At 39.8% G+C, this 25,234-nt stretch overlaps 1 protein-coding gene across 22 annotated transcripts in view; it reads left to right on the top strand.

The window, feature by feature from the left end:
• Positions 1 to 22,684, top strand: part of TNRC6B (trinucleotide repeat containing adaptor 6B) — a 104,887-nt gene extending 82,203 nt beyond the window's left edge. For all 22 annotated transcript variants that reach the window (XM_083573718.1, XM_083573721.1, XM_083573728.1 and 19 more), the window contains 9 exons: positions 93 to 261; positions 654 to 791; positions 1,524 to 1,700; positions 2,812 to 2,958; positions 3,538 to 3,633; positions 3,945 to 4,166; positions 6,900 to 6,970; positions 7,764 to 7,903; positions 10,397 to 22,684. In XM_083573718.1, the coding sequence (XP_083429844.1) occupies positions 93 to 261; positions 654 to 791; positions 1,524 to 1,700; positions 2,812 to 2,958; positions 3,538 to 3,633; positions 3,945 to 4,166; positions 6,900 to 6,970; positions 7,764 to 7,903; positions 10,397 to 10,784 (1,548 nt within the window). In that variant the 3' untranslated portion in view covers positions 10,785 to 22,684. The remainder of the gene's footprint in view (positions 1 to 92; positions 262 to 653; positions 792 to 1,523; positions 1,701 to 2,811; positions 2,959 to 3,537; positions 3,634 to 3,944; positions 4,167 to 6,899; positions 6,971 to 7,763; positions 7,904 to 10,396) is intronic.
• Positions 22,685 to 25,234: the final 2,550 nt, after the last annotated feature.

Here is a 25,234-nt window from a genome sequence, read left to right as displayed (position 1 = left end):
TTTATTATTGCTTGAAACTAATGTACTGTTCAAAATATAATCACTTGTTTGTACTAAGATAAACAAATTCTTCTTTATTTCATTAACTGCAGATTGCCCGTATGGTGAATGCCTTTCAGCCACAACAGAGGCAACCTGGCATGAAACATTCTCCATCCCATCCAGTTGGGCCTAAACATTTAGACAGCATAGTACCTGGTGGTCTGAATGTGAGTCTCTCAGATATACCAACCAAAGGGCAAATTTCTGGATATAGTTCAGGTAAGTACTGTAAATAGCTAAAACCCTGTGATCTGTTTTGATTTCTTAAGCGCTAAGAATCTGTGTACCAAACCCAAATACTGGATTTGTTGTTTGTGTCAGTTGAATTGCTGAATCAGTCTTGCTACATAGAACTCTAGCTTCTGTTCTTCTCTGCAGAGTGTACTTCAGCGTTATGTTGACTCACTAGCTTTATTTTCAAACAGCCTTGCTTATTGCAGGATATCATGTTACAAAAAGTATTTGTACAAAAGCATAAGACAGCGTTGTAGTGATGAGCATTTGCATCATCTCAGCCATCTATATGGTTTAAAAACATAATTATAAAGCAGTTTAGCTTAAAGCAGGGGTGGGAAATCCTTGGCCCTCAAGTTGTCATTGGTTTTTCACAGGTTTTGGTTCAAGTGGCATGGATTATGGCATGGTAGGAGGGAAAGAAACTGGAACAGAATCTCGCTTTAAACAATGGACTTCTATGATGGATGGATTGCCATCTGTAGCTTCCCAAGATGCCAATATGCACAAAAATGGTGAGAGATTCCAGCTTACGTTATCAAAAATGATTTTACAGGGTATATTTATATTGCCACTTTTTGCCTCTAGTGAAACACTAGGACAGCAACTTCTCCTGTATTGTTGTTTTGCTGTGAGATTGTTGTATTTTAATTGTTCTAAGCAACTGTTAGCAATGCAAATGCCTTTGGAAAGGTAATATAGAAATCTGAACAAATCATAATGGGCTTTTTGTTCTGGTAACCTTTTTTTTTAAAAAAAGGCCTCTAATTTTGTATCTTGTTTTTCTTACATTATATATATGCTATTTTCTCTCTCACTGTAGTGCAGGGGTTGCCACTGTGGTGCCCTTGGGCACCAGTTTGCCCTTCAGTATTTCCTGTAGCACCCATGAAAGGTCTTGGTAAATATCCCCTCCAAATTCCACAATGCATGAGAGACTGTTCACTCTTCCAACTTAGTTCCTGTTTGCACTGGTGTGTCCTCTCCTATATGCCTCCATGGCAGCCATTTTGTCTTATGCCACACCTCCACAGCAGTCATTTTGTGACTGCCGTCCACAACACTTTCACAAAATTCCAAATGTGCCCACTGGCCCTCAAAGGTTGGTGACCCTTGCTCTAGTGGCTTTATTGTTACAGTGAAACTGGTATGAATTGTCATTCTGCTTTTATGTTAGGTTTGAGCCCTGTTTCAGCTGCTACCATGATGTCCTTTTATCAAAATAATATTTTTCCTCTGCTTTCCAGGGACGATTGTGCCCCCTGGAAAAGTACGAGGGGCATCGCCCTATAACCAATTTGATATAATCCCTGGCGACCCACTGGGCAGCCACACAGGTCCTGCTGGAGATAGTTGGTTACCTGCCAAATCTCCACCAACAAGTAAGATTGGAAGCAAATCCAGCAATGCCAGTTGGCCTCCAGGTAATTTCAGTGTCCTTGAAAACTGTTCATAAATGTTACATCCCAGCTTATAAAATAAAATTTGTTACTGTGATCAATGTGTCACCACTGTCAATGGCTTTCTATGCGCAGCAGACTGGTGCTGTGCAAACATTCATTGTAAGAGGGGTTTTCCCCCCCAGATTTTGGACCATTTCCCTGTATGAGGTTGTGTAAAACTTGTTTCAGAGGTGTAAACTCCATTTTAAAGAAACCAAACTTCTTTGGTCTGTATAAATGACAAGAACTAAGCACTTTTTTATTTTGTATAGTTTATTTTTTGGGGAGGTTTAGGGTTAGGATAAAGTTGCTACACTGAACAGTAATGCCCTACTCTTGACCACTGGGAATGTTATACAGTAATACGTCTTGCGAGCGTCCGCCTTGTCTAGCGTCCATTCCGGCGAACGTCTGCAGCAAACCCGGAAGTACCGGAATGGGTTACTTCCGGGTTTGCCACATGTGCAGAAGCACAAACCACTCCGTACGCAGACTCAGCACTTTGCCCTGCGTCCTTTTTGGCTAGCAGCCGGGGCTCTGGAACAGATCCCAGCCGCAAAATGAGGTACGACTGTACAGCAATTTATTTATTTCTGAGACTTCACCAAGCGTTGCCTCTTTCCCATCATCATCATCATCATCACCACCACCACCACCCCAAATTTTGAAAATAGGTGTGCTTTAAGCCTACTCTTGAATTGGCATCTTTATTTTTTGTGATTTATATTGTAATGGCAATTGGCTACAGACAATAAAAATGTGACTGATTGACTACATACACACATATAGTAGCAATATTAATTTGTATGCTTTTTAATCAGAATGTAGAATAACATTTTAATTGCTATTTTTGAAAGGGTAGGAAGGAATGGAAGAGCTAATAAGGGACTAGGAAACACATGTATGCCTTTACATTTGTAATTAGATTCCTCTAATAACATTATCTGCACTCTCAAACTGATCTCCCAAGACCCCAGAACTAGAAACGTGACACCACACATTCTTGGACACCTCATACTTGTTGGAAGAATTTAACAACTTTAAGTCTTGAATATTTCATTTGAAATACTGTATGATTATTGTTATCTTTCAGAGTTTCAGCCAGGAGTGCCATGGAAAGGTATTCCAAACATTGACCCTGAATCTGATCCCTATGTGACCCCAGGAAGTGTGCTGGGGGGTACAGCCACATCCCCCATTGTAGATACTGATCACCAACTTCTGCGGGACAACACCACAGGTATATTTATTACATAATACAATTTCTGTTTACCTTGCAACTATTATAACTGGAATAACAAGTTGGATCAGCAAATACATGTGTGCTGATTATAAGTTGGGGCTGGGATACATTTGCAGGGGAGAATCAGCAAAATTGAGGGTGGTTAATCTCTCTACACAGCCAATTATTTTTCCTTATAACCTCTTCTGCCAGGCCCCTTTCCCCCCAGCCAGTCTTAGTCGCAGTTTTAGACTTAGCTAGAGGGGAAAATAGGAAAATATCTTATCTGGAGGGTAAGCATTGGTGAACCAAGAGAATGAATTAAAACCCTGTTTGCACTTAGCAAATTTCCCCCTGGAAATGTCCCTGTCCTGTATTAATGGCAGTAGGCAAATACAAACAACCCTATTCTGCTCTGTATTCTATTCTAAGGTTTGAAGATGCAGATGTTGCTATGGTTTAATTTATGTTAAGACTAAATACATGGATCTGCAATAGGTTTCTGCCATTCATTGTCATTGCTAGAAATGTCAGTTGTCACATAAATTCTTTATTAATCTATAATATTTTTCTTTACCTTTCCTTATTATGCCATAGGGTCTAATTCTTCCCTCAACACCTCGCTGCCTTCACCTGGTGCCTGGCCCTACAGTGCCTCTGACAATTCCTTCACAAATGTTCATAGCACTTCAGGTATCTGGTTTCCATTCTCAATGCACCCTGCTCACATTTTATATTGTAGATGGAAAACCTTGAGATATATAAGCATATATAGCAATGCTTTGTACAATAGATAGTTGCCTGGGTTTTTTCCTCAGTGTAACTTTTTTTACGTATTAAATAACTCCCTGGTGAAGTTTTTTCAGATCCGTGTACTATATTGTCACAAAAGCGTGTAAGCTGGATCACATGCAAATATACTTCGACAGACTAAAATTATGATGATCTGTGTTATGTGTATTAACTTTCACTAATTTATTGGCTTTTCCTTTCCTCTGTTGTAGCAAAGTTCAGTGATTACAAATCAACATGGTCCCCAGATCCCATAGGACCCAATCCCCCTCATCTCTCCAACAAGTGGAGAAACAATATTTCCTCAAGAAACACTACAGGGCTACCCCGCCCACCTCCTGGTCTGAGTAATCCAAAACCATCCTCTCCCTGGAGCAGCACAGCACCCCGCTCACTCAGGGGGTGGGGGGCACAGGATTCAAGGCTTGCCTCTGGTGAGTAGAATTTCCTAGCATTCTTATTGCTTGGCCCATGAACAAGTTCCACAGCATTACTAGTCTGCATATGATTAGACCTTTAGGTGAGAGAATGTTATAATTGCTCAACGAGAGAAAAGAGAATGTTCTATTTCTCTCTCTTAAAAGGGCTATGGGATGTTTGTCAGAAACTGCTGAGGAAACTGAGGGAGATACAGCTAGACCCTTCCTGTCAGATGAGGTCCTTGAAGGTTGACAAGCAACATGTATTGAATAAGTTGTGGGGGGGGGGGAGCTCAAGAAGATACAGTTCTTCATGTTGTCTGTGCAGATCCACAGACTTCATCCTCACAGAGTATCATTTAGCACTTTCTTGAAGGGGTTTAGGTGGAAAGCTAACCCCCAACCCTCAGTGTGCACACTCAAAAAAGGTCAATGTGGCTCCCATTTTTTCTGGTCACTGCAGCAAAAGAAACTCTCACTTACCCCTGAGAGAGCATATGAGCTAGGCCCTTCTTTTCCTTCACTTCATCTTTTTCACCTTTTTTTCTCTACAGTGGATTTTTTAAAAAAACAAAAAACCTTTGTGCTAATTCTGCAATAGTGCATGCCTCACTCTCAAGCGGGTGCTTGTGGTGCAACTGCAACTTTTTAAGAGGTGCTCAGTTTGTGGCAGCAGACTACCTCCTTAACTTGGTGAGGGACCTGTAATGCATATGGTTCCAGCTGTCTATGTTTCACTAGGCAGACACACAAAATCACTTGTTTCAGGCACAGGGAATGTTGCTGGAGCAGGCTGTCTTTGCTTTCAGTGCCAAGGTCAAAGTCTCCAAAGCAGCACAAGCTACACAACTTTGTTCCACTTCAATTCTGCTCATGTTGTTAATGGCAGGGACTGTATCATTGAACCGGTAGGTCACTTGTGCTATGGAGGTCTTCCCTAGCTTGCTTACTACACTGCCCTCTATGGGAACTGAATTGCCCTTTACATTGACCATGGCTGTTAACCTCTCCAGCCTTCCCTTTTGCCTCTGATTCTGGACTGCTCTCTGCCACAAACTCTTTCTTGCTCACTAAGCCCTGTTTCCTCTTCAGCTTCTGACACCTCCTTCCTGTATGCTCCCTCTGACCACTCATCATCATCCCACCACCAATCCCTGGGCTCTGAGTCTTGGAGGTTCTCCAGCTGGTTCCTCCCACCACTCAACATCCAGTCCATGACACCCAAATGTGTTTTTCTAAACTTCAGTCCCTTTTAGAGGAAAATACCAAAATCTTCCTCTGAAAAGAGATAAACTGGTACTCAATGCCTTGTGCATTTAGCATTTTTTAAAGCATTTTTCTATCCCCCAGAAGACTGAGGTCTTTGGCCACTTCTGGACCTTCAGGATGTGTCATAAGTCCAAAGATGTGCAGTATGGTAACCCTTGTCAAATTCTTTTAAGTGAAAGCAAACATCTTTCATGTCAACTTGGTCCACATCCACAGATTTGGAAGATGCTTACTTTCATATAGCCTTTCAGCCAAAACTTTGCTGTTTGCCTCACTTTGCTCTGAGTGAATGCAGCTTCTCTATAGGATTGCAAAGTTTTAGAGCTATTTAGAACTGTCATCATTGCACACTTCTGTCAGTAAGGGATTTTGATCTTCCCATAGATAGATAGCTGTCTACTTATTGCATCCACTCAGACTAAGTTGCTTTTACACTTTGCATTCACATCATTGAGCTTCTGTATCACTGTGGCAAAGTCTTACTTGTCTCCAACACATCACCCCATGTGCTCTTTTTGATTTTTGTAGAGGTTTATGACTCTCCTGTCCTCTGGCTGAGCTTGAAACCTTATTGTTGGATTGAGGCACCTCAGCCCCAGGGGTTGATTTCTGCACTCCAGGCCTTTCTGTCTTTCCCTTGGAACCTTCCCCAGGCAGTAACCTTCACTGGTTGTGCTTAACACCCCAAATGTTTTTGCCAGGCTGCAATATGTCCTTAAACTCTGCTAATGTCACTTGAATTTCTGGAGGGAGGATAAACAGAATTATGTGAGTGTGTGTAGAAACTAGATCAGTGTACAAAAGCTAAAAATTTGCATTTGTTGCTCCATCCACTTTTGCCTCTGGCTCCACCCCCACTGTTATGTGGCCCTTGGAAGATTGCCGAGAAGGAAATGTCCTCCTTTGACTGAAAAAGGTTCTCCCCTCCTGCCTTATTTGGGTGGCTGCTGACACGGCAGTTCAACCTAGATTCTGGGGCCAATGGCCTTGAGAACTGTCATCCACCCATCTGAGAATGCGTCCTCTTTAGTGTTGATTCCTGTATGTGTTCCAGCCAGGGGTCAACTCCTAGGCAAAACATCTCATCTTGTCTTCTCAGTTCTGCATTCCTGTCATGGTTTGATCCTCAGCAGCTATAGTTCCACCTGATACTATAACTGCAAATGTCATTTTGACCTGCTCTCCGTCTCATGTTTCTTTATATAGCTGCCGCAACAGGAAATTGTTGGGAAGGTAGAAGCCATACTCCTTTGAGTGTGCTCTTATCTTTTGAAAGTTCTGAATGTTACTTTGTGCAACTGCAGAATCCATATGTGTAGCTGCACCAGTGACCACTTGAACAACCCTGTCTTTCATGTTAAATGTGGCAAGTGAAATGGTTTCTATAAAGCACAGAATTCATTCTGGTTTTCTGTTTAAGATAAATTTTGAAGTAGGTCTCATCCAAATGTATCCTGCTTACTGTTTAATCATTTGCAGCCTCTACCTGGAGTGATGGTGGATCTGTTCGTCCCAGCTACTGGCTGGTTCTTCACAATCTCACTCCGCAGGTATTTCTGTCTTCTGCTTCCTTTTTATTACTGAAACAAGACTATTCTGAATTGTTGATTGTTTTAAATAAATATTGTATTTATGTAGCAACACAAGCTAACTAGTATGACAGTGTGTTTAGGACATGAGAGACCTATTGTAAACCACATTTTCAGCTTATTTTTTTTATTGGATTGTGAATTAATTGCAGTGCTTGTTTTAGTTAGGAAAGTAAGCAATTTTGTGAATGCAAAATATAGTGTTGTCGTTTTTTACAAAACTCCCAGTCTTCAGGATGCTAGGCAGAATGGCTAGTTTTCTTTCTTATGTTTTCATAGCGAAACCACAGAATGTTTCCAGCACTGCTGCCAAAAACAAAGGCCTGTAAGGTTCCTTCAACTTTTGTTTGTGTCTGCTGAGACACCCTGCTTTCTCAGTGCAGTCATACCTCGTGTTGCATTAGGTTCATGTTGCGTCTCTTCAGCTTGCGAACGTGGCAAACCCAGAAGCGTATACTTCAGGGTTTTGCCCCGCATGCGTGCACAGAAGCGTTCTGCACACTTAGCACATGTGCAGAAGCGGCACTCTAGTTACAGACTTTTCAGGGTGCAAACGCCAGATCGAGCCCATAACTAGAGGTACCACTGTATTTTGAGCTTAGTTTCTTTCTCTTGTGGCATTTACAGTAATTGCCTGATATTTTTGGTTTGCATATTAACAATACTATTTCAGGTATATTTACAAATGAAAATACTTACCTCCCCCCCATAAACCTGCTGTTTGTCTTTGTTCTTCCAATCTGTTCTTCACAAGATTGATGGGTCAACTTTGAGGACCATCTGCATGCAGCATGGTCCACTGCTGACATTCCATCTCAACCTGACCCAAGGCACCGCCCTTATCCGATACAGCACCAAGCAGGAGGCAGCCAAGGCCCAGACTGCACTGCACATGTGAGTTACACCAACAACTTTTCCTGACCACTTGCAACCTCATTTTGTCAGTAGATGGAAGTCTTGTGTGCAAGAGGTAGCCCAGCAATGTGTTTTGTTTGCCTAGTGCCCAGATTTGAAATGGCATTAAAGAGTTTTTTCCCCAGGGGCTCCTGGAGGGGCAGTGCTTACACTGGGATGGTTCCTCCCATCGGGCTGGACAGGCAGGGTCAGTTAAGGATGCTTGGCTGAGGGAGGCGCCATCCCCACTTTTGCCAGACCGGCCTTGCCTCTCACGTTGGTCAGACAGGTCTCTAGTGCTGAAGGCTCCTGACCCAGCACATTTTCCCATTCTCATTTATTTTCTTTTATCTTGCATTTTTCCATTTCTTATTTAATTTCTTTTTCCTTGTAATTTTCTTTAATGCCCTCCCTCCTCTCCTTTTGCCTCCCTGGCCAAGGAGGCAGACTTGGCCAGTTCTGAGGAAGAGCTCTGTATTTTTCATGAGGAGGCTCTCCCCCAGAGCCCACAGGAAGGCACCCAGGCGGCTTCTGCTGCCCCAAAGAGCTCAAATGCTCTACGCAGTGAAATAGAGGCTGGACAACTGATTTGTGCAGTAGTGCAACAGCAACAGTTCCCTGTTTCACAGTTGACTTGTGCGGCAGCAAAAGGAGCTTGTGTGTGCCATTTCTGGCTGGCACTGGAGTTTCTCCTTTAGTCTTCACCTTTCCCTGGACAGGGGAGCCCAGGGGAGAAGCACGGACACCAGGTATGCTAGACTAGATGGTCCATTCTCTTACGCAGTATCTAGAAGCTAGCGGCATATTCTGTTATCTGGCTGAACTGTTCTCACCTCCAGGCAAAGTCCATTTTGTGGCCTTCCACTAGTTTGGCAAACTGAAAAAGCAAACAAAAATATTTCAGGTAATGGTGTGCCTCTTTTTAAAAGCTAAATTAGTATTCTCTTTAAAAGCTTTTGAAATCTTTCTGTTAACTTAAAATATTTTAATATGGATCTCAAAAGGATGTTCAATTAGTATTCTCATTACTGTATCCAATTACATTTCAGTTTGGTTAACTATTTGAGTGAGAATAGAGAAGAGATTAGATAAGTCAAAGCTTTGATTATGACCCGATTGAGGCATGGCAAAGCATAGTTTGTTGTGACTTACTTGAACTACAGCAAGCCTCAGATTTATATGCTCCCTCTGCTCTTCCTTCTCTCTACTTTGAATGGGAAGGGGCAAGGGAAATTTAAAGCTCTGTCACTTTTTGAAAAAACTGCAGCTTCCATTTTCATCTGAATACAGGAAATTGGTTTATTTAACCATAGTTAATGAATTAATAAACTAGTATATCAAAGCACCATTTGATCCTGGTTTGATAAAATCAAATCTTGGTTTCCCATATGTAAATAAAAAGGGAAACATTTGGAAGAGGCATGGTTGTAGTTAGTTCAGTTACCCCAGGTGGATGAGATCTAGCTATACACCTCTGAAGTTTCACATTTGCACCGCTTCTATTCTGGGCAGGCATGTTCTTTACTAGCTTTTCCTTATCTTCTGTGCGCTTCTTTTGCCCTGTGCTCATGAGTTTCAGCTTAATTTGTTTCTTCTCCCCTCACTCTGGGGAAGAGGGCTGTCTGCTGGGGTAGGGGCCACCTCTGGCAGCTGGATGGTAACAGCTCAACAGGATGCTTGCGCTGCCTCTCCCCTCAGGGAGTTTTGAAGGATTATGTGAGAAGCATGAAATTTATGTTTCTTGCTTGTAAGTGGCTTTCTTAACCAAAAATTTTGGTTGGTATATCCATTCTTGTTTTCGTCCTCAAAGAAGAAATATTTTTGGTGCATGTTTCATGACAGCATTTACATTTGCAGGTTTTTTTGTACACGAAGAACACGCAAATTTTGTTGCTGCCATAAGTTTGTGGGCTCTTGGGGAAAGCAGTGGACTTGCACATTTGTGAGGTGACCATGACTGTTTGTAATGGGCTACAAACTGGGTCTTTCTTGCCTTGCAAAAGTATGCTGATATTTGGACAAATGTTAGGGCCCCAGTATGAATATTTGCGACTCTTACCACTATTCTCCGGAATCTCGTTTGTATATCAGCTTCCAAATTTGGAAAAACTTTTGCAAAAATATGCATACATGCTTAAACCAATTTTTTTTCTTTTAAAGTAAAAGAAAACAATATTAATTCTGGAAAACAAATGTAGTAAGGATGAGGGCACTATATAAATATTCTGCCGCTGACACTAATTTTCTTTGTTGAACACTCTCATATATATATATATATATATATATATATATATATATATATGTGTGTGTGTGTGTGTGTGTGTGTGTGTGTGTTCAACAAAGAAAATTAGTGTCAGCGGCAGAATATTTATATAGTGCCCTCATATATATATATATATACTTTGCAATGTTAAGCTGTGGGTTTGGCTCATGTTTCTGGGATATTTTTTCCTGTTAACTTTTGTTTCTGTTCATTCTACCCTATTTTTTTAGGTGTGTTTTGGGAAACACTACCATCTTGGCTGAGTTTGCCACAGACGAGGAGGTTAGTCGCTTTCTGGCACAAGCTCAGCCTTCTACACCTGCAGCAACACCCAGCACACCTGCAGCAGGCTGGCAGTCTCTAGAGACAGGACAGAATCAGACAGATCCAGTGGGACCTGCTTTGAATCTTTTTGGTGGGTCAACAGGGCTTGGGCAGTGGAGCAGCGGTGGTGGCAGCAGCAGTGGGGGTGACCTTGCTGGTGCTTCATTATGGGCCTCCCCAAATTACTCTTCAAGCTTGTGGGGGGTTCAGAGTGTAGAAGATCCCCACAGGATGGGAAGCCCTGCTCCCTTACTACCTGGAGACCTTCTAGGCGGAGGGTCGGATTCAATCTGAACTTAAAACTTTCAACTCTGACCTCGTGACCTTTTTTGGAACAGCAGCAGCACTAACTTGACCTTTTCTTTTTTTTCAACTTGCAATAAATACATTTTAAAAGGAAAAAAGAAAATGGAGAGAGAAAAAAAGGTGGGTCATTGACAGGACTGTCTGAGCACATAGTTGCCTCCCTTATAACTTCAGTTTTTTCGTTTGGAATATGAATCCAAAAAGAGAACATATCACTCTTGAAATACTTGAATCATGAGCGCCAACTTAGAAAGACAATGTGAAGCAAGTACACATACCATTCAAATCTAAACACAAAAATTTAAAAAAATTAGTTTCTAGTTTTTCACTTTTTCATGTTATACGGAAGTTGTTGCTACGAAACATATATACTGAAAAATAGCTTTTTAACTTTGTTTGCACTGGGTGTGTTTCCGTCCTTAGGTCTACTATGTCGGGAAGGGGCAGGGTTCAAAAGAATTGGGGGTGGGGTGGGAGGGGAAGACTTGACGGAGCCTCACTTTAAAAAACAAAAAAAGGAAAAAAAACACTTTGTGATTGGCTGGTTGATATATACCAGTATGTTCTGGCACATGTAACTGCCCCGTGTGTGTGTGTTTCTGTGAGAGCGTGTATGTGAGCATGATTGTGTGCGTGTGTGCGCATTTTTGTCTTGGAAAGCTGCATTGCTGTTGGTCAGCAACCTACCTGGCTAGACTCTTAAACTGAATAATGATGGTGCCTGTGACTGGTGCAAAATCAAATTGACCTGTGTTAAAATCTGTCGGTGGTATTTTTATTTTAGCAGGGTATTCAGCGCAGTACAGATCTTGTTCTGACCCTGTCATAGAGCAAAACACTGCCATATCCTAAGGATTTGGTGAGGGGGTGCAAGTGTGGGAGTTCAGGGTTTTATGGGTGGGGAGGGGGGTGATCTGTTTTGCCTAGAAGTGTATTTGTGTCTCTAATGAGACTTTTTGAGTGAACCCAAGCTTACTTTTTATGACAAGGCCTTTCACCTTTTGGGGGACACCAGGGGGTAATGGGCATCACATTTCTTTGTGACAAAGACCTATGTAATAGTTGAAGCTTCTGCAGTCCTTAAGAACCAAATCCTGTAGCTATTCCTCAAGTCTGCATACTAAGGTTCTTATCCTTTCATGGAAAATCCACCAAAATTCAGGCCTAACTGTATTTTCTTAAGTGGTCTGCTGTTTGTGACAAAACTAAAATGTCAGTAGTTTGCTGGCCTATCTTGTATTGTGAAAGCACATGCAGCAACTTTTGTTCTCCTTTCTCCATAGTGAGCGTTACCTGTGCCAGGCCTAGGTGTATTACAGCACCAGACCATCACTGACAGAAACGTTTACTTACGAATGTTCTTAAACCAGTGTGTACTTTGAGCATTTTTTCTCTGTGTATTTCCTGTGTATGTCTTGCTTAGGCTTTGCTTAGGCAGGCATATAACTAGCAAAGACTTCTTTTGTTTATAAAGTATTGCACCTTTATTATTTTTACTTTTCCCTGTACTGTTGCTTTTTATTGTCGGTATTTAAAGAAAGGTTGTATGTTGTTGATGTTGTTGTTGATGTTGTTGTTGTTTTATTTTTTTAAACAACAGTGTAGTAGTACTCTGGGCAGGATAGGGGAGACCTATACTTAATTCAGAAGATAGCCAGTGTGTGCACTGGGACAGAATTGCTTGTTGTGAAGAAAGCCGTAGCAAACATTGCCTTTACACAAAGCAATTTTGAAGATGGGCAGACAGGATAAGAACAGGGAGAAGGAGGCATTATTCTTTGAAGTGTTAGAACTTAGCTCTGGATTTTTGCTAGCTCTGCATTATACTGAATAACAAAAGTGCTGCAATATTCTGTACCAGCAAATACCTACATAACTCCGGTACTTGGAAGTAGCAGATCATAATGTACAGGATCACAACAGAAGATTCTTTCTCCTTCAGCAGTTTCATTTTTTAAAAAAAAAATCAGTGGTGTCTGCTATATAAGTATTGATAGCAAAATTAAAGCAAAAAAATTCCTCACATTTATGTAGAAAGGGAGGAGTTGTGAATTCTGTACATGAACTCGGTTTCACAGGAAGACTAAATAAGGGGATTACTGCATTTACATCTGCCTGTTATTTTGCTGTGAAGTTGAGTGGTAAACATAGACAGGTGTTGTGTATTTAACCTTCAGAATCTGCAGCATATGTGGATCTTTTAAGTGTTTCCCTATTTCTCCCTTTGTCATTGTATCTTGTAAGTTGAAGCAAAATGTTCCCCCCCATTCCTGCCAGTTAAGTTTCCCTTGCAGCCCCTACACATGCCTGCTCCTAAACAGCTGTATTTGTCTCTGGGGCCTCAGTGTTGAAAGCATGCAGGACAAACTATAATAAAAAAAAGCTCTGAGCTGGGAGGACATCGGAATACTGCACCTCATGGCCTAGAAAACAGCTATGTGCTCCAATATGTGACTTGACACACAAGCAGGTTCACTACTGTGTTATCACTCTCTCCCAACCTGCCCTACGGTCCCTTTGCCTGCACTTTGGATTTGTTGAGTTCATTACGATACTACGGTGAAAGCCGGGTGCTAGAGCCCCTCTTGTTTACAAGACATAATGAGGGATATGACATATTTAAAAAATGAAAAGCTAAAATGTTCTTCCATCACAAGCTTAAAGGGAAAAAATTAAAAACTTTTTAAAAAAAGACCAAAAAGTGCGTGTGCATATATAAATATATATATATATATAAGATGAAGACTAACTCTGGGAGCATTTAACAGTGTTTTTGTGTTTTAACATTTATTTTCCTGCTTTAAATTTGCAAGCATTCTCAGGAATTCTAGGGTAGGAAGCCAGTTTTCGAAGATGGTTTATTTAACCTTTACCTTATCCTAGATAGATGGTTGTTTCTTTCGTAAACTTTTACAAGTTCCTGAATCTTCAAAAAGTTTAAAAGTTTTTTTCTTTACAAAAAGCAAAAAATTTGAAAAACAAAATCTAACTAATACAAACTCCAATTGTCAGAACTGGGGATCAAAAAAATTTTAAAGTACAAATTGATTACAAAAGAATTCTCAGTAGCAGCAACACAAATTCATTGTATTCTTAAAAGTCCAAGTTGTGAAAAGATTTATACTTTTAGAGCTTAGTCTCAAGTGGAAGTGCATGTGCAGATGAGTGGGGAAGAGGATTGCGTATGAATGAAAGTATAATCATCTAGTTGTTTCACAGTGAACATAAAATCTTCCTCCAAGCACCTTTTTAAAATAAAAAGTAAAAAAAGAGTAAAAAAATGCATTTTGATTTGACTAAATCCGTCAACCACAGTTAAGAAGAATTGCTGGGAGTACAGGATGGTGCTTCTTGAAACCACTTTTAGATTGATAGTGCTTCAGAGATGCAGATCTTTATTGTGACCCAGTAATGGAGCTGTTTTAACTTTTACTAATTTTAAAACAGAAAATAGGGAAAGAAGAATGTGGGAGAAATCAGTGAAGTGTACCTGGGGGAAATGGCTTGGTGTATTTTAATCATTTTGAAGATTTTTTTTGTTTGCTTTTTCCATTTATCAACCAGAGATGTGTAAATGAGAAATTTTGGGAAGTGGGTTGGAGGTAAGATATATTAACTGCTGCTGCCAGCTACTGGGACTCCCATTCTTAAGAACCAGTTTCCTGCAGCTTTTTCCTGAGATGGATAGCTCAGAGCTTCCAGCACAAAGAGAGAAGGACTTAATGTGCTTGAAGCATTTTTGTTAGAATGAAAATAACAAGCCGCTTTAGTGCCTTTGTAATACATCCTTGCGTCCTACAAAAGACATATGCAGTCTAGTCACTCCAAGGAAACAAATGAACCCATTTTTCTAAAACAAAAAGCATTTCTCTGAGCATGCTGAATAGAAGCCTCAAAGGCCTGCCGTGCAAAGAGTTACATATAAAATAACATACATGTAAACATTTTTCTTTGAAATCTAAGGGCAATTTTCATGCATTACTACTTTCTTGTTTTGAACTACTCTTCAAATAGAAGTGTGAAGTAATGCCTGGTTTTCTGTGACATCAGTTGTGTGTTCTTTAGTTGTGTGTTGCATTGTTTCCCAAATTGCACCTTGAAAAAAAATGCATCAACTGATTCCTAGTGTGATAGGCCAGTGAGAGGAGCCCCCTTTTGTTTTTTTAAAGGAAGTTATTTATCTGAATGCTTTATCAGAGGCTTTGACTTATTTCCCCCTATAATTTTTTTTAAGTGGAAAATTACAAAAGCCTGTTACTTGGCTGACAACTGCTGAAGAAGGTAGAAAGGTAAATGTGTAACTCTGTCATATTTAAAGCATCCTTTACCTCTCAACATTTCAACCTATGCATATTGAAGTTTGTCATATTTTTGAAGAAGTGAACTAAAATATCAATCTTGGCAACCTTCCATCCCTGATGAATACCTGGAATGTTTAATCAGCCCTTTGGACCATAGCAATACAGGTTTCCAAACACCTTTTCTGTTTTGAATCTGCTATGTTCTCTGGCCAGTGAGGATGATACTTTTGGGAACTAAGCACTAAACTATACTTGAGAAAATGTTTTCTGCAGCTGTTTTGTGGGTGGTGTTACTATATTTTCATGTATGTTCTACACACACACACAAAAAGGCAAGAGGTCTCATGGGGTGTTGGAGACCTCTTCAGATTGCCAGAGCACCCTGCGCAGCTTGAAGCCACGTGTCAAATTTTTCGTTTTATAAAGTTGCTCCCTCCATGAAAAGGAGAAACAGTCCATATCAATGTTTTGTCCTCCTTTTTAGTTGTATATTTTAAATGCACATGCCCAACTTAAAAAATATCCCTATTTTGGTTCTATTCACTCTTTTAATATATGGCCTATATGAACCTACTGCCAGAACCAGCATCTAATTGGATGGCTCTTGCGATAACACCTTTCCTATAATAGTACTATTCCCAGAAAGCTGCTTATTATGACATGCCGAACCATTCTGGGAAGGTTGCAGTCTTTTCCAGTGCACCCGTATAAAGTGGGTAGAGTGAGCTTTTCCTTCACTCTTGGGTTCCCTTTGTAAAGGAATATGTTAAAAGCATGTTTTCCCTCTGCCACTTAGCCAAAGCAAAACTCTTCACCTTATCTTTGAAAATTTTAAAAATAAATTAGTGAATATAAACAGACAGACATTTCCTGTTTGATTTTCAGTGCAGGCATTTGAACTGGCAAGTGTAACAAGTATTAACACCTCTTTCTATTCTGTCCTCCACTGCCGTGGCAAATGTTACCCGATCTTCACTGTCATCCAGATAGTAGTGTTCAAATCACTCACCTTTATTTTTTTATAGTATTGGCTAACTGAGATACTCTGTTCTCCCCTGAGAAGGTTCTGTTTAGTTTAGCTGTATTGTTCCTTCATTATAAATATGCAACAGCAAAAACACTCTGCATATAATACAAATGCTACCCAAAATGCAGTTAAAATGATGCATTCTGAAATGAATACATGCTTTCCGAGGCATGCATTGATTGGAGGGATACTGACTGAAGGAAGATGGATAAAATCTATATTACTGGTTTCCCTAATTTTCCACAAAGCTACAGCTGTTCATTTGAATGCTGATTAGTCTCCATGTTATGATATGCTAATGATATTGGGAGCATTATGTAGATGGATGATTTGGTAGTAACAGTTATACCTGTTGAATACAAGGCTTAATCAGCAAAGATGTAATGTTGTTTATTCTTTATTCCAATAATATTTTGCAGATTTTCCTATGTAGCAATCCCTCTCAGAGGTTTAAAACTTTGCTGATTTTTAAAAAAGTATATATTGACTCTGATCCATACAATTTGGTCATACAGTTTTGATCTGTTACGAATTAGTAAATTTCTAAGAAAATTCTGTAGTGCTCTTAAGGATGGGTGAAAGGAGTAAAACAAACAAATTTTGTGCTGGAGATAGCTTTTATCCTCCTTCAGAACATTGCTAAAATGTATGCAAACAGTCGCCAAATTAAAAGGATTATTCCCCTCTTATGCTACAATAGGAAACAAAATTCTAACCTGATCTTCTGGCTGTCAGGCCTCATCAGATGCTAGCAGTTGTCAGACCAACCTTAAGTGCCCTTTAACTGTTCTCCATGGCCATGTCAGATACAGATAAGCAGTTTCACATGGCTGAGAGGATATTTAACAGGCACCATAGACGTTACCAAATGTGTGATATGGAACAGTGTCAACATACCTGCTTCTTAAGTTTGTGCAGTATGGCATATATTTACAAATTTCTCAGAGACATGGGCCATAGAAGGATCAAAAGAATCAACCTCAACTAAGAGCCAGTTTCTTCATGTACTTGGCAGTGGTGATAGCTAGAGTTATATATACCCTTGTCTTTTTTTTAAATGCATTTTTTTTTAGCCATAGAGTTTGAATGTGTTTTTACTTGAGCCTGACAACCATCCATTTTAACACAAATCCAGGTTATTGAAGTTAAAGCATTGTGCCAGGCAGCCTGTGGGTATATTTTGACATATGATTAGCTGTCCATGGAGCAAAATAAAATAAGAATATGGAGAAATGTTCCATGGGTAAACAACACAGTTGAACAGTGTCGAGCAAGAAGTGGTGTTTTTTTTTAAGCGCTTAGTGCCTCATCTTAGGTAATAGTATGCCAGTTAATGCATTCAAAGAACTACAGTTCCTCATTTCTTACCATGTTTTAATCAGAGAAAATAAATGCATATTGTCTTTCTGTATTAGAAAATGCAGCGGTTAATTGAGTCCTCCTTATAAAGATTGCTTTGCTTGCTGGATAATAATTTTTGTGGCATGGTTGTGAATATCAAGTGCTTTTCTTCTCCTTCCTTATCCCAGCCAGGCTGGCTCACCCTCCTTTTATATTAAGTGCTGAGTGCTTTGAAGTTTGGGTGGGAAGGGGCAGGGCATAAAGGAAATAAAGGGAGCCAAGTTAGAGCAGCCTTACTTTAGGGAGTAGCCTTACAACAGAGCTTTATAGTGAGGGTGTGCTGTATTCCAAATTGTGTAAGCCAAAAATGAAAAAAAAAAATCATTTATGCAAAAAGAGGCGTTAACTTCTTAACATAATATGTACCTTCTGAAGGTAGAATAGGGTCTCATGAAGTGATACATTGTGATGCTTCTTGCTGGGTCAGTAGGTATGGGATTTGGGATATAAGCGCTTAACATTCCCTTGTGGGTTTTTTTTAGGGTTGTGTTTTGTTTTTAGTTTTGAACAAGCAGTAAGTTAAATGTGGTATCTCTGAATGTGCCTTTGTGAGTATGTGACTGTCAGTCCGAGAAGACTACTTGGGCTTGACAGGGGGAGATGATAGTCAGTTTATTCTCTCTAAAGGTCAAATGCAAAGATTCCAGCCTGCTGGTACCTTTTGACAAACAGTGTCTTTTGGGGCTGGTCTCTAAGCTGCGCAGTATGCAGTTGTGTGTGGCAGATGCATCCAGGTGTGGATGGGTTGTAATTCACATGTTGACATTTTTAGGCTAGTGCTCCGTTGCTGGTTGAATTCGTATATGTATTATGTACCTATTACATTTGTGTATGTGGCTTGCTTTAACTTTTTTTTTTTTTTAAGCACTGGAAAATGAAACGCAGTGATGTTTGAGACACATTTATGCATGTAGAGAAGAAGGTATTTTGTAGCTTCTACCATTCTTGGGTGTAGGCACACTTTTGCCCTCTATCAGTGTCCTGATAATAGAAAGAAAAAAATCTACCCTATAACTTCTAGCACACTTATTGTTGCCATTTAAATGAACAGGGTATTACACAATAAAATAAGATGTTTTTGAAATGGTGAGGAAGAAGTGTTGTTTTTTAATCAAAAAGTAATTCTTTGTTTCTTTGAAGCTGTTTGTAGCTAAACATGGGAATCTGCAGTGTCTACTTTCATTTGTTTTTTTCATATATATTCCACCTCTTCTTCTCCCCACCTCAAATGCAAGGTGTACAAAATCAAGAGCTGCTGTAGCACCTCTCAGCAACCTTCCCAAATGAAAGCTCTAGCAGGCTCTCTTCATCTCCATTCAGGAAGACAAAGGGAGGAGAGATGCTGCAGCTTTCTTGCTTCGCTCTCATTCCTCTCTAATGGCCTTGAAATGTATTATTATGCAAATGTGAATTTTGATACTGAACTTTAAGAAGAGGTTGTTTCTTTTTCAAACAAAAAAAAGGTCCCATATGTGGTCAGCATTGCTTCTTTTTCTTGTAAGTGAATTGTAAACTATGCATTCAGCAAGAGATGGTTTGGGGGAGGAAAAGAGAGTCCTGCGAAACTGTTAAAAATGTTTCTGTGTCCATTGAATTCCAACACTGATGTAGGAGGAAAGAGGTTCATGTCATGGGAGGACTTAATGGAACCCATCTCTTCAGAGAAGTTGACTTATTTGATTGCCAGGCAGATTTGTTTTTGGAGGGAATTAAAATCAACTTCAGAAATGAAGTAATGTCTGCCTGTTTCACAGGACTGTGCTTTCTTGCCATGCAGTGTTAGACCAGGATCAGCGTGACACAAAGCAGCCCAAGGAGAGAATTTATCTACATAGCACCTCCTCCATTTGTTCAACCTCAGGAAATGGCACCTCATGCACTGTCTTTAAGGATTTACTCTACAACTTGTTCTCCTTTACAACTGCCCTTGTTCCTCAGGAGAATTACAATGTGGCTTTTCCTTGCATGCATTTCCAAAACTCTGTCCTAAAAGTTTCTACCAATTCCCATCGCAGATGAAACATAAAATAGCAATGCCAGCTTGGAACTGCTGTAGAATATATACTGCACTGGCATTAGTCAATTCCTTGTCTTCTAATGTTCATCAGAACTGTTCAAGGAAGACGGCCATGCTAGTCACCATCTGTGACTTCTTTGAGCTAATACTACCACTATTAAAATGGAGGCGAGTGATAGAGACTAGAAGAGGAAATTTATATGGATGCTTTTGCTGGCAAGAAGCTGCTTTGAAAGGAGAAAGATTTCACTTGCTTACTTTCCGAATGTAGAGGCTGCTTCCCATGTTAATGGAGGTGTGTTTCCTTTACAAGTCTCCCTTGGGTGTTGTGAACTGTGGTATCTGCCTCATTTCACCTTGGCATCATCATAGCCAAGAAATTCTCCTACCTATAATTCAGTGTTTTTTTCTCACACAGCAATTTTTTGTTGGTGTTCACAGTACTGTAATGAATAATAAATAGCCTTGACCGCTCATTCTCACATGCATACTTGCCTTGCAGATGTGATCTTATCAGGATTCTTATCTGGTAGATTGCCTTTTTTTTGTTGTTGTTTGTTGAAGGGGAAAAGTTTCCAGCTCTTTGTCTCAAAATACCTCGTGGTGCATATTTACCTTTAGCGTAACTGGCCTTGTATATTCTCTTTCATACTTAGTGAGATTATACTGTTCCTACATTTGTCCTAGTGGTTTGAAGACTGGATCATGAGGCTGAAACTCCTGAGTTCTAATCCTGGCCTTTACTCTTCCCTCTTTTTGCCTTAGGCAAGAGTCATTTAACCTTTGCCTCAGTTTCCCCATCTGTAAAATGGGGATAATAATACTTACCTACCTCACAGGGGTTTTGTGAGGATTGACTACAGGTTTTTGTGAAGTGCTTCAAAGAAAAAGTACTTTTTATAAGTATTATTATATGGAGGTGTAACTAGCAGGCTACCTCCTTTCCCAGTCTTAGACGTACATCTCAGGGATGTGCAAAGAGGAAATAGGAGAGGAAACGTATTTTATTTTTTACTTGTTAAGCCATCAAATACTTTAAACTACTTTTAACAAGAAGGAAGGAGCTAAAGAGCTGAACTATTCACAAATCTCCCTCGAGTTCCACATATAGCATACAGAAAAGCCAGTCTTTTAACAGACACATTTTAAAAATAAAGTACACTTCCTCTTGAATTGGAATATGTAAAGTTTGCCATCTTTTGTATGTCCCCCTTTTAATTAGACATGGACTTTTTTGTTAGATTAACAATGGCAGCACATCTGCTGCATTTGGGAAAGGAGACATTGCTGTGTAGTTTATATGAGTTCTGTAAAATGACAATATTTGTCAAGTAGTTGGCTTAAAGATGGGGACACTATCCAAACTTGCTTTCCTGTTTGTGTGTTAAACATATGCTGCCTCATTCCCAATATACACAAGCCATTGTATGCCATTAAAACATGGAAACACAGTAATGTTCATTAATAAGAGCTGCTTGTGAATATGCCTTACAGCCTTCTCAAAATCTTTGGGAGGAAGGGTGGAATAAGAGGTTTGGGGTAAATTCCATAGTTAGGGAGTCTTTGCTGCTTCCTCCCTTTTCTGATCTATTATGGACACCATTCTCTCTTCAATCTTAGACGTGCATCTCAGGGATGTGCATATTGAGCCCAGCATTCGGATCTTGGAAAACCTAAGATTTGGTTCCATTCTATATTTGAAGTCTCCATGTTGGACACTCCCTTAATCTTTTTCATCCTTTACTCCCCAAGGAGCAGCTCTGTCCACAACTGTTACGTGATTAAAAGTTCTACGGTGATCAAATTCAACAAGATTCAGGTGTATTTGTATCTGTATCTCTCTGTTTGTTTTCGTGTGTGTGTGTAGATACATGCATACATATACGATTGCTCACTCAAGATTCCACCTTCCACTAGTTGGGGCAAGAAAACTGAAGTGGAGATCACCTAACAAAAACAAACAGCAGCTTTGCTCTGCTAATACATATGCACTGCTTTCTTTAAAACAAACTTTTTTTTTTGAGGGAGGGATGAAAAAAGCAGTGGAGTTTAGAACTACTTTAGCATCCACTGGTTAGACAGAGACTTGAAATGCTGCTTTAATTTCAGAGCTCCTCTGGGGCTATGTTTACAAAGAACTGATCAGGAAAATGACCAATTGTGGATATCCAACTTAGTGAATTATGCTTCATTTCTGGTGAGCAAGCCATGTAGTGGAAAATGTCTTAACGGAAAATGAAAGAAGTTTAACTCCACCTAGCCTTATTTGTGAAGTAAACAATATTTTATGTCCAAAACATCTTGATTAGAAAAGGCAGCTTTTCTACTTTGCACATAAATAGGTAATACGAAGGTACAGCTGAAATGCTATTGCCTGAAACACTGTCCCTTCCCCCAAGCAGGCATAATAGTGGATACATGTATTGAGGCTCTTTGCAAAGATACCTATTAGTATTTTTTCCTTATACTTGAAATAACGTACCCATCTCTATTTGTCAGTTGGGCATCCAAGAAGGGTGGAATAGTGGAAAATAGGAAAAGGCACAATATGTTTTCATACTAGAGTTTGCTTAGTTCTCTCCCCTCCCCCATAGTGCTTTTATTTCAGCTTACTTTCTATCCTAGGAATTCACATGGACACAGAAACACAGCACTTTATGTGCTCTTGCATGGCATGCTGCCCTCCCCTTCTCCCTCTCTTCTCTATTTTTATTTTAGTATAGTGGTACTTAAAATCACTGTTTCACTTAAAAAGACAATAAAATGTTTAAACTCTACTAATGTACAAATAAGCTGAAATGTTGCATTTATGTGTATTTTGCCATAGCAGGTACTGTATTTCTCATGCTGGATTTCAAACCAACAAAAGGGTGATGTTTTATTGGAGTGTGACAAGTTGAGAGTAATAAGGAATTAAGTCGTCGTCATTTCATTGAAATTGAGAGATGGTGTAATACATATTACGTTTTCTGAAGGTTTTTGTTTTTTTGCTTTTAAGCAGCTTTTGTTTTTATTTTGTTTTTGTTTTTTAAGATATGATTGTATTATGTGCAACTCAGTTGCTTACATTATAACTACAAAATATTTTTGGGTTCCTGGAAAAAGAAAGACTAATAAATGTGTTTGGCTGCTAAGCATTTAATCCTGTGACTCCTTGTCAATTTATTTTTGTTTGTTGATTTGGTCTATAAAATGCAGTTGTTAACTATAATTTCTTGGCTGTGCATTTTCCCTTCAGGAATTCATACTCACTATTTACACAGTCTTGCAGCAATAAACTATTGATAGTTTATTATTTTTATCTTTAGTATCTCCTCAGTCATGTAAATAATTGTGCACACACATTTTACCTAGGTTTGGAGGCAGCTATTTTTATTGAGAAATGGCATCTTGGCTTATCACAATAGCACATTGTTATTCTGGTATCAGAGAAATTCAAGGGTTCTAGAATCTGATTGAGCTTTACTGGATACCAAGGAAACCAGACAGATGGACACTTGTCAAACCTACTTGCCTACTCTCAGATATCTGTGCAGGCTGGGCAAACTACAAGCATTATTTAGCAGGAAGATGTGAATCCCCTTGATATCTTTGTTTGTTATATATTGGAGGAGGAGAGCTCAAATCCATACTGGAATCGAAATGAACTGGGAATTCAGCAACACCCAAAATAACTTACTTTAGCTATGTGAGAACTCCCAAGGTGGCTAGGAAAGCCCCTTCTCCCCCTGTCCATGCCACCCACCCTGAAGATGTTTTTCTTGATGGTACATTATAGTATATTCAGGGTACCATATGGGTTATCATCTCCCTGGTTCTTCAACACAATACACATTGAACATGACAATGCTTGTTTCTTCTAACAAAATTATAAAAGGGTTGCATTTCGAAACACTGCTCAAAGCAAGCTATTATTCACCACTGGGGGAAAGTATGCAAAGCTAGTGTGATGTAGTTGCTAGAGTCCAATATAAACCTGCACTCTGATGTGACACTCATTAGGTACTCCTGAGCAAGTCAGATCTGTGACAGCAAAAATTGTTGCTTTAATCTCCTTGGAGAAACAAAAGGTTACAAATCTTATATGACCTTGTTATGTCAACAACAGATTCATCATAAGTGATGTCAGTTGTCAAGGAATGGCCACATCATGAACAGCACACTTTCATAACCCTGGAAACAAAATTACCTAAGATTCAAAATTATAGATACTGTACTGAACTTGCTGAATCCTTGGAAATAACTGGCTTATAAAATCACTGGAATCAAAAGTGCAACAGATTTGCAAAGAGACTGTTACACGATAATTCTTTTCCTGTGTCAAACAAAGATCTGACTTGTCTGGATTTGGTTTCCAGCAGTGACCAACCAGCTGCTTCTGGAAACTTCCAAGCAAAGCGGGTGATGGGTCATATTTTGTATCTTGTACTCAGAAGTGTAGTGTGTCCATTTACAGACACTTTCTGTATAGCTATAATGGCAAATAACTGATTTGACCTACACACAAATTGTCTCATTCTGCTTTTAAGCCATCTGAGCTAGTAAAGGACCCCTGACAGTTAAGTCCAGTCGCGGATAACGGGGGTTGCGGCACTCATCCAGCGTTACTGGCCGAGAGACTCGATGTTTGTCCACAGACAGTTTTTCTGGGTCATGTCGCCAGCATGACTAAGCCGCTTCTGGCGAAACCAGAGCAGCGCATGGAAATGGCGTTTACCTTCCCACTGGAACGGTACCTATTTATCTAATTGCACTTTGACGTGCTTTTGAACTGCTAGGTTGACAGGAGCTGGGACTGAGCTTGCCCCGTGGGGATTCAAACCATCGACCTTCCGATCAGCCAGCCCTAGGCTCAGTGGTTTAGACCACAATGCCACCTGCGTCCCATCTAAGCTAGTAGTCCTCTCCATAACTTATGGCAGTGAATTCCACAAGTTTATTTTGCTATGTGAAGTACTTCCTTTGGCCTTCTGTGAATTTAATGCAAATCTGTTCCTGTAGAGGAATGTCCAAGTTCTACTGTAACGACATTTATGTTATCAGTACATCCACATTACATATGTTAATAAACATATGCAAAGGCAGCTCATACAGATACTACTTAAAATCTAATCTCTCGGGCCTTTGCTTACATGGAAGATTCTCTTATCTCTTGCTGATTTTAGCTACCACCTTATAAATTATTATTTGCAAATGTGACAAGGAAAGGAAACAAAGATAAAAGCAAACAAGGTAAATTAAAGTTGAAGAAAGAAGAGGAAAATTAGTATACAAATAATACTAATATCAACGGTAGATCACCATTGGTACACAAATCGTAAACATGCAAGTTAATACATACGGTAAGTGCTCCAGATAGCCACACAAAGTTGGGGCAGTGAGATCTTAAGACCATTTTGTAATAGACCCATGTCTAATTCTTCCAACTCCACCATAAACTGGGGCAAGCAATATTCGAAGCAGGGCCACAGCATACTGTACTTTATATTTAAAAAAAAAAAAATGGAACTGCCAGGCGTTCCCTAACACGGAATATGCCTCCCCTAACCCCACTGCAACAATGGAAGCTATTTTCAGTAAGAATTTTGCCGAGACCCCTCAAAACTTCTTCGGGAGTTGCTGCCAATAGGGACAATAGTATACGTGGGGAGTTAACTCTTGAGGGGAGCTAGGGCTGCAGTGCAGCCTCCCA

This window comes from Podarcis filfolensis (genome assembly GCF_964270895.1).
Source record: "Podarcis filfolensis genome assembly, chromosome: 10".
NCBI classification, from domain to species: domain Eukaryota; kingdom Metazoa; phylum Chordata; class Lepidosauria; order Squamata; family Lacertidae; genus Podarcis; species Podarcis filfolensis.
Note: the sequence above shows the minus strand (reverse complement) of the source record. Positions and strands in the feature narration are given on the sequence as shown.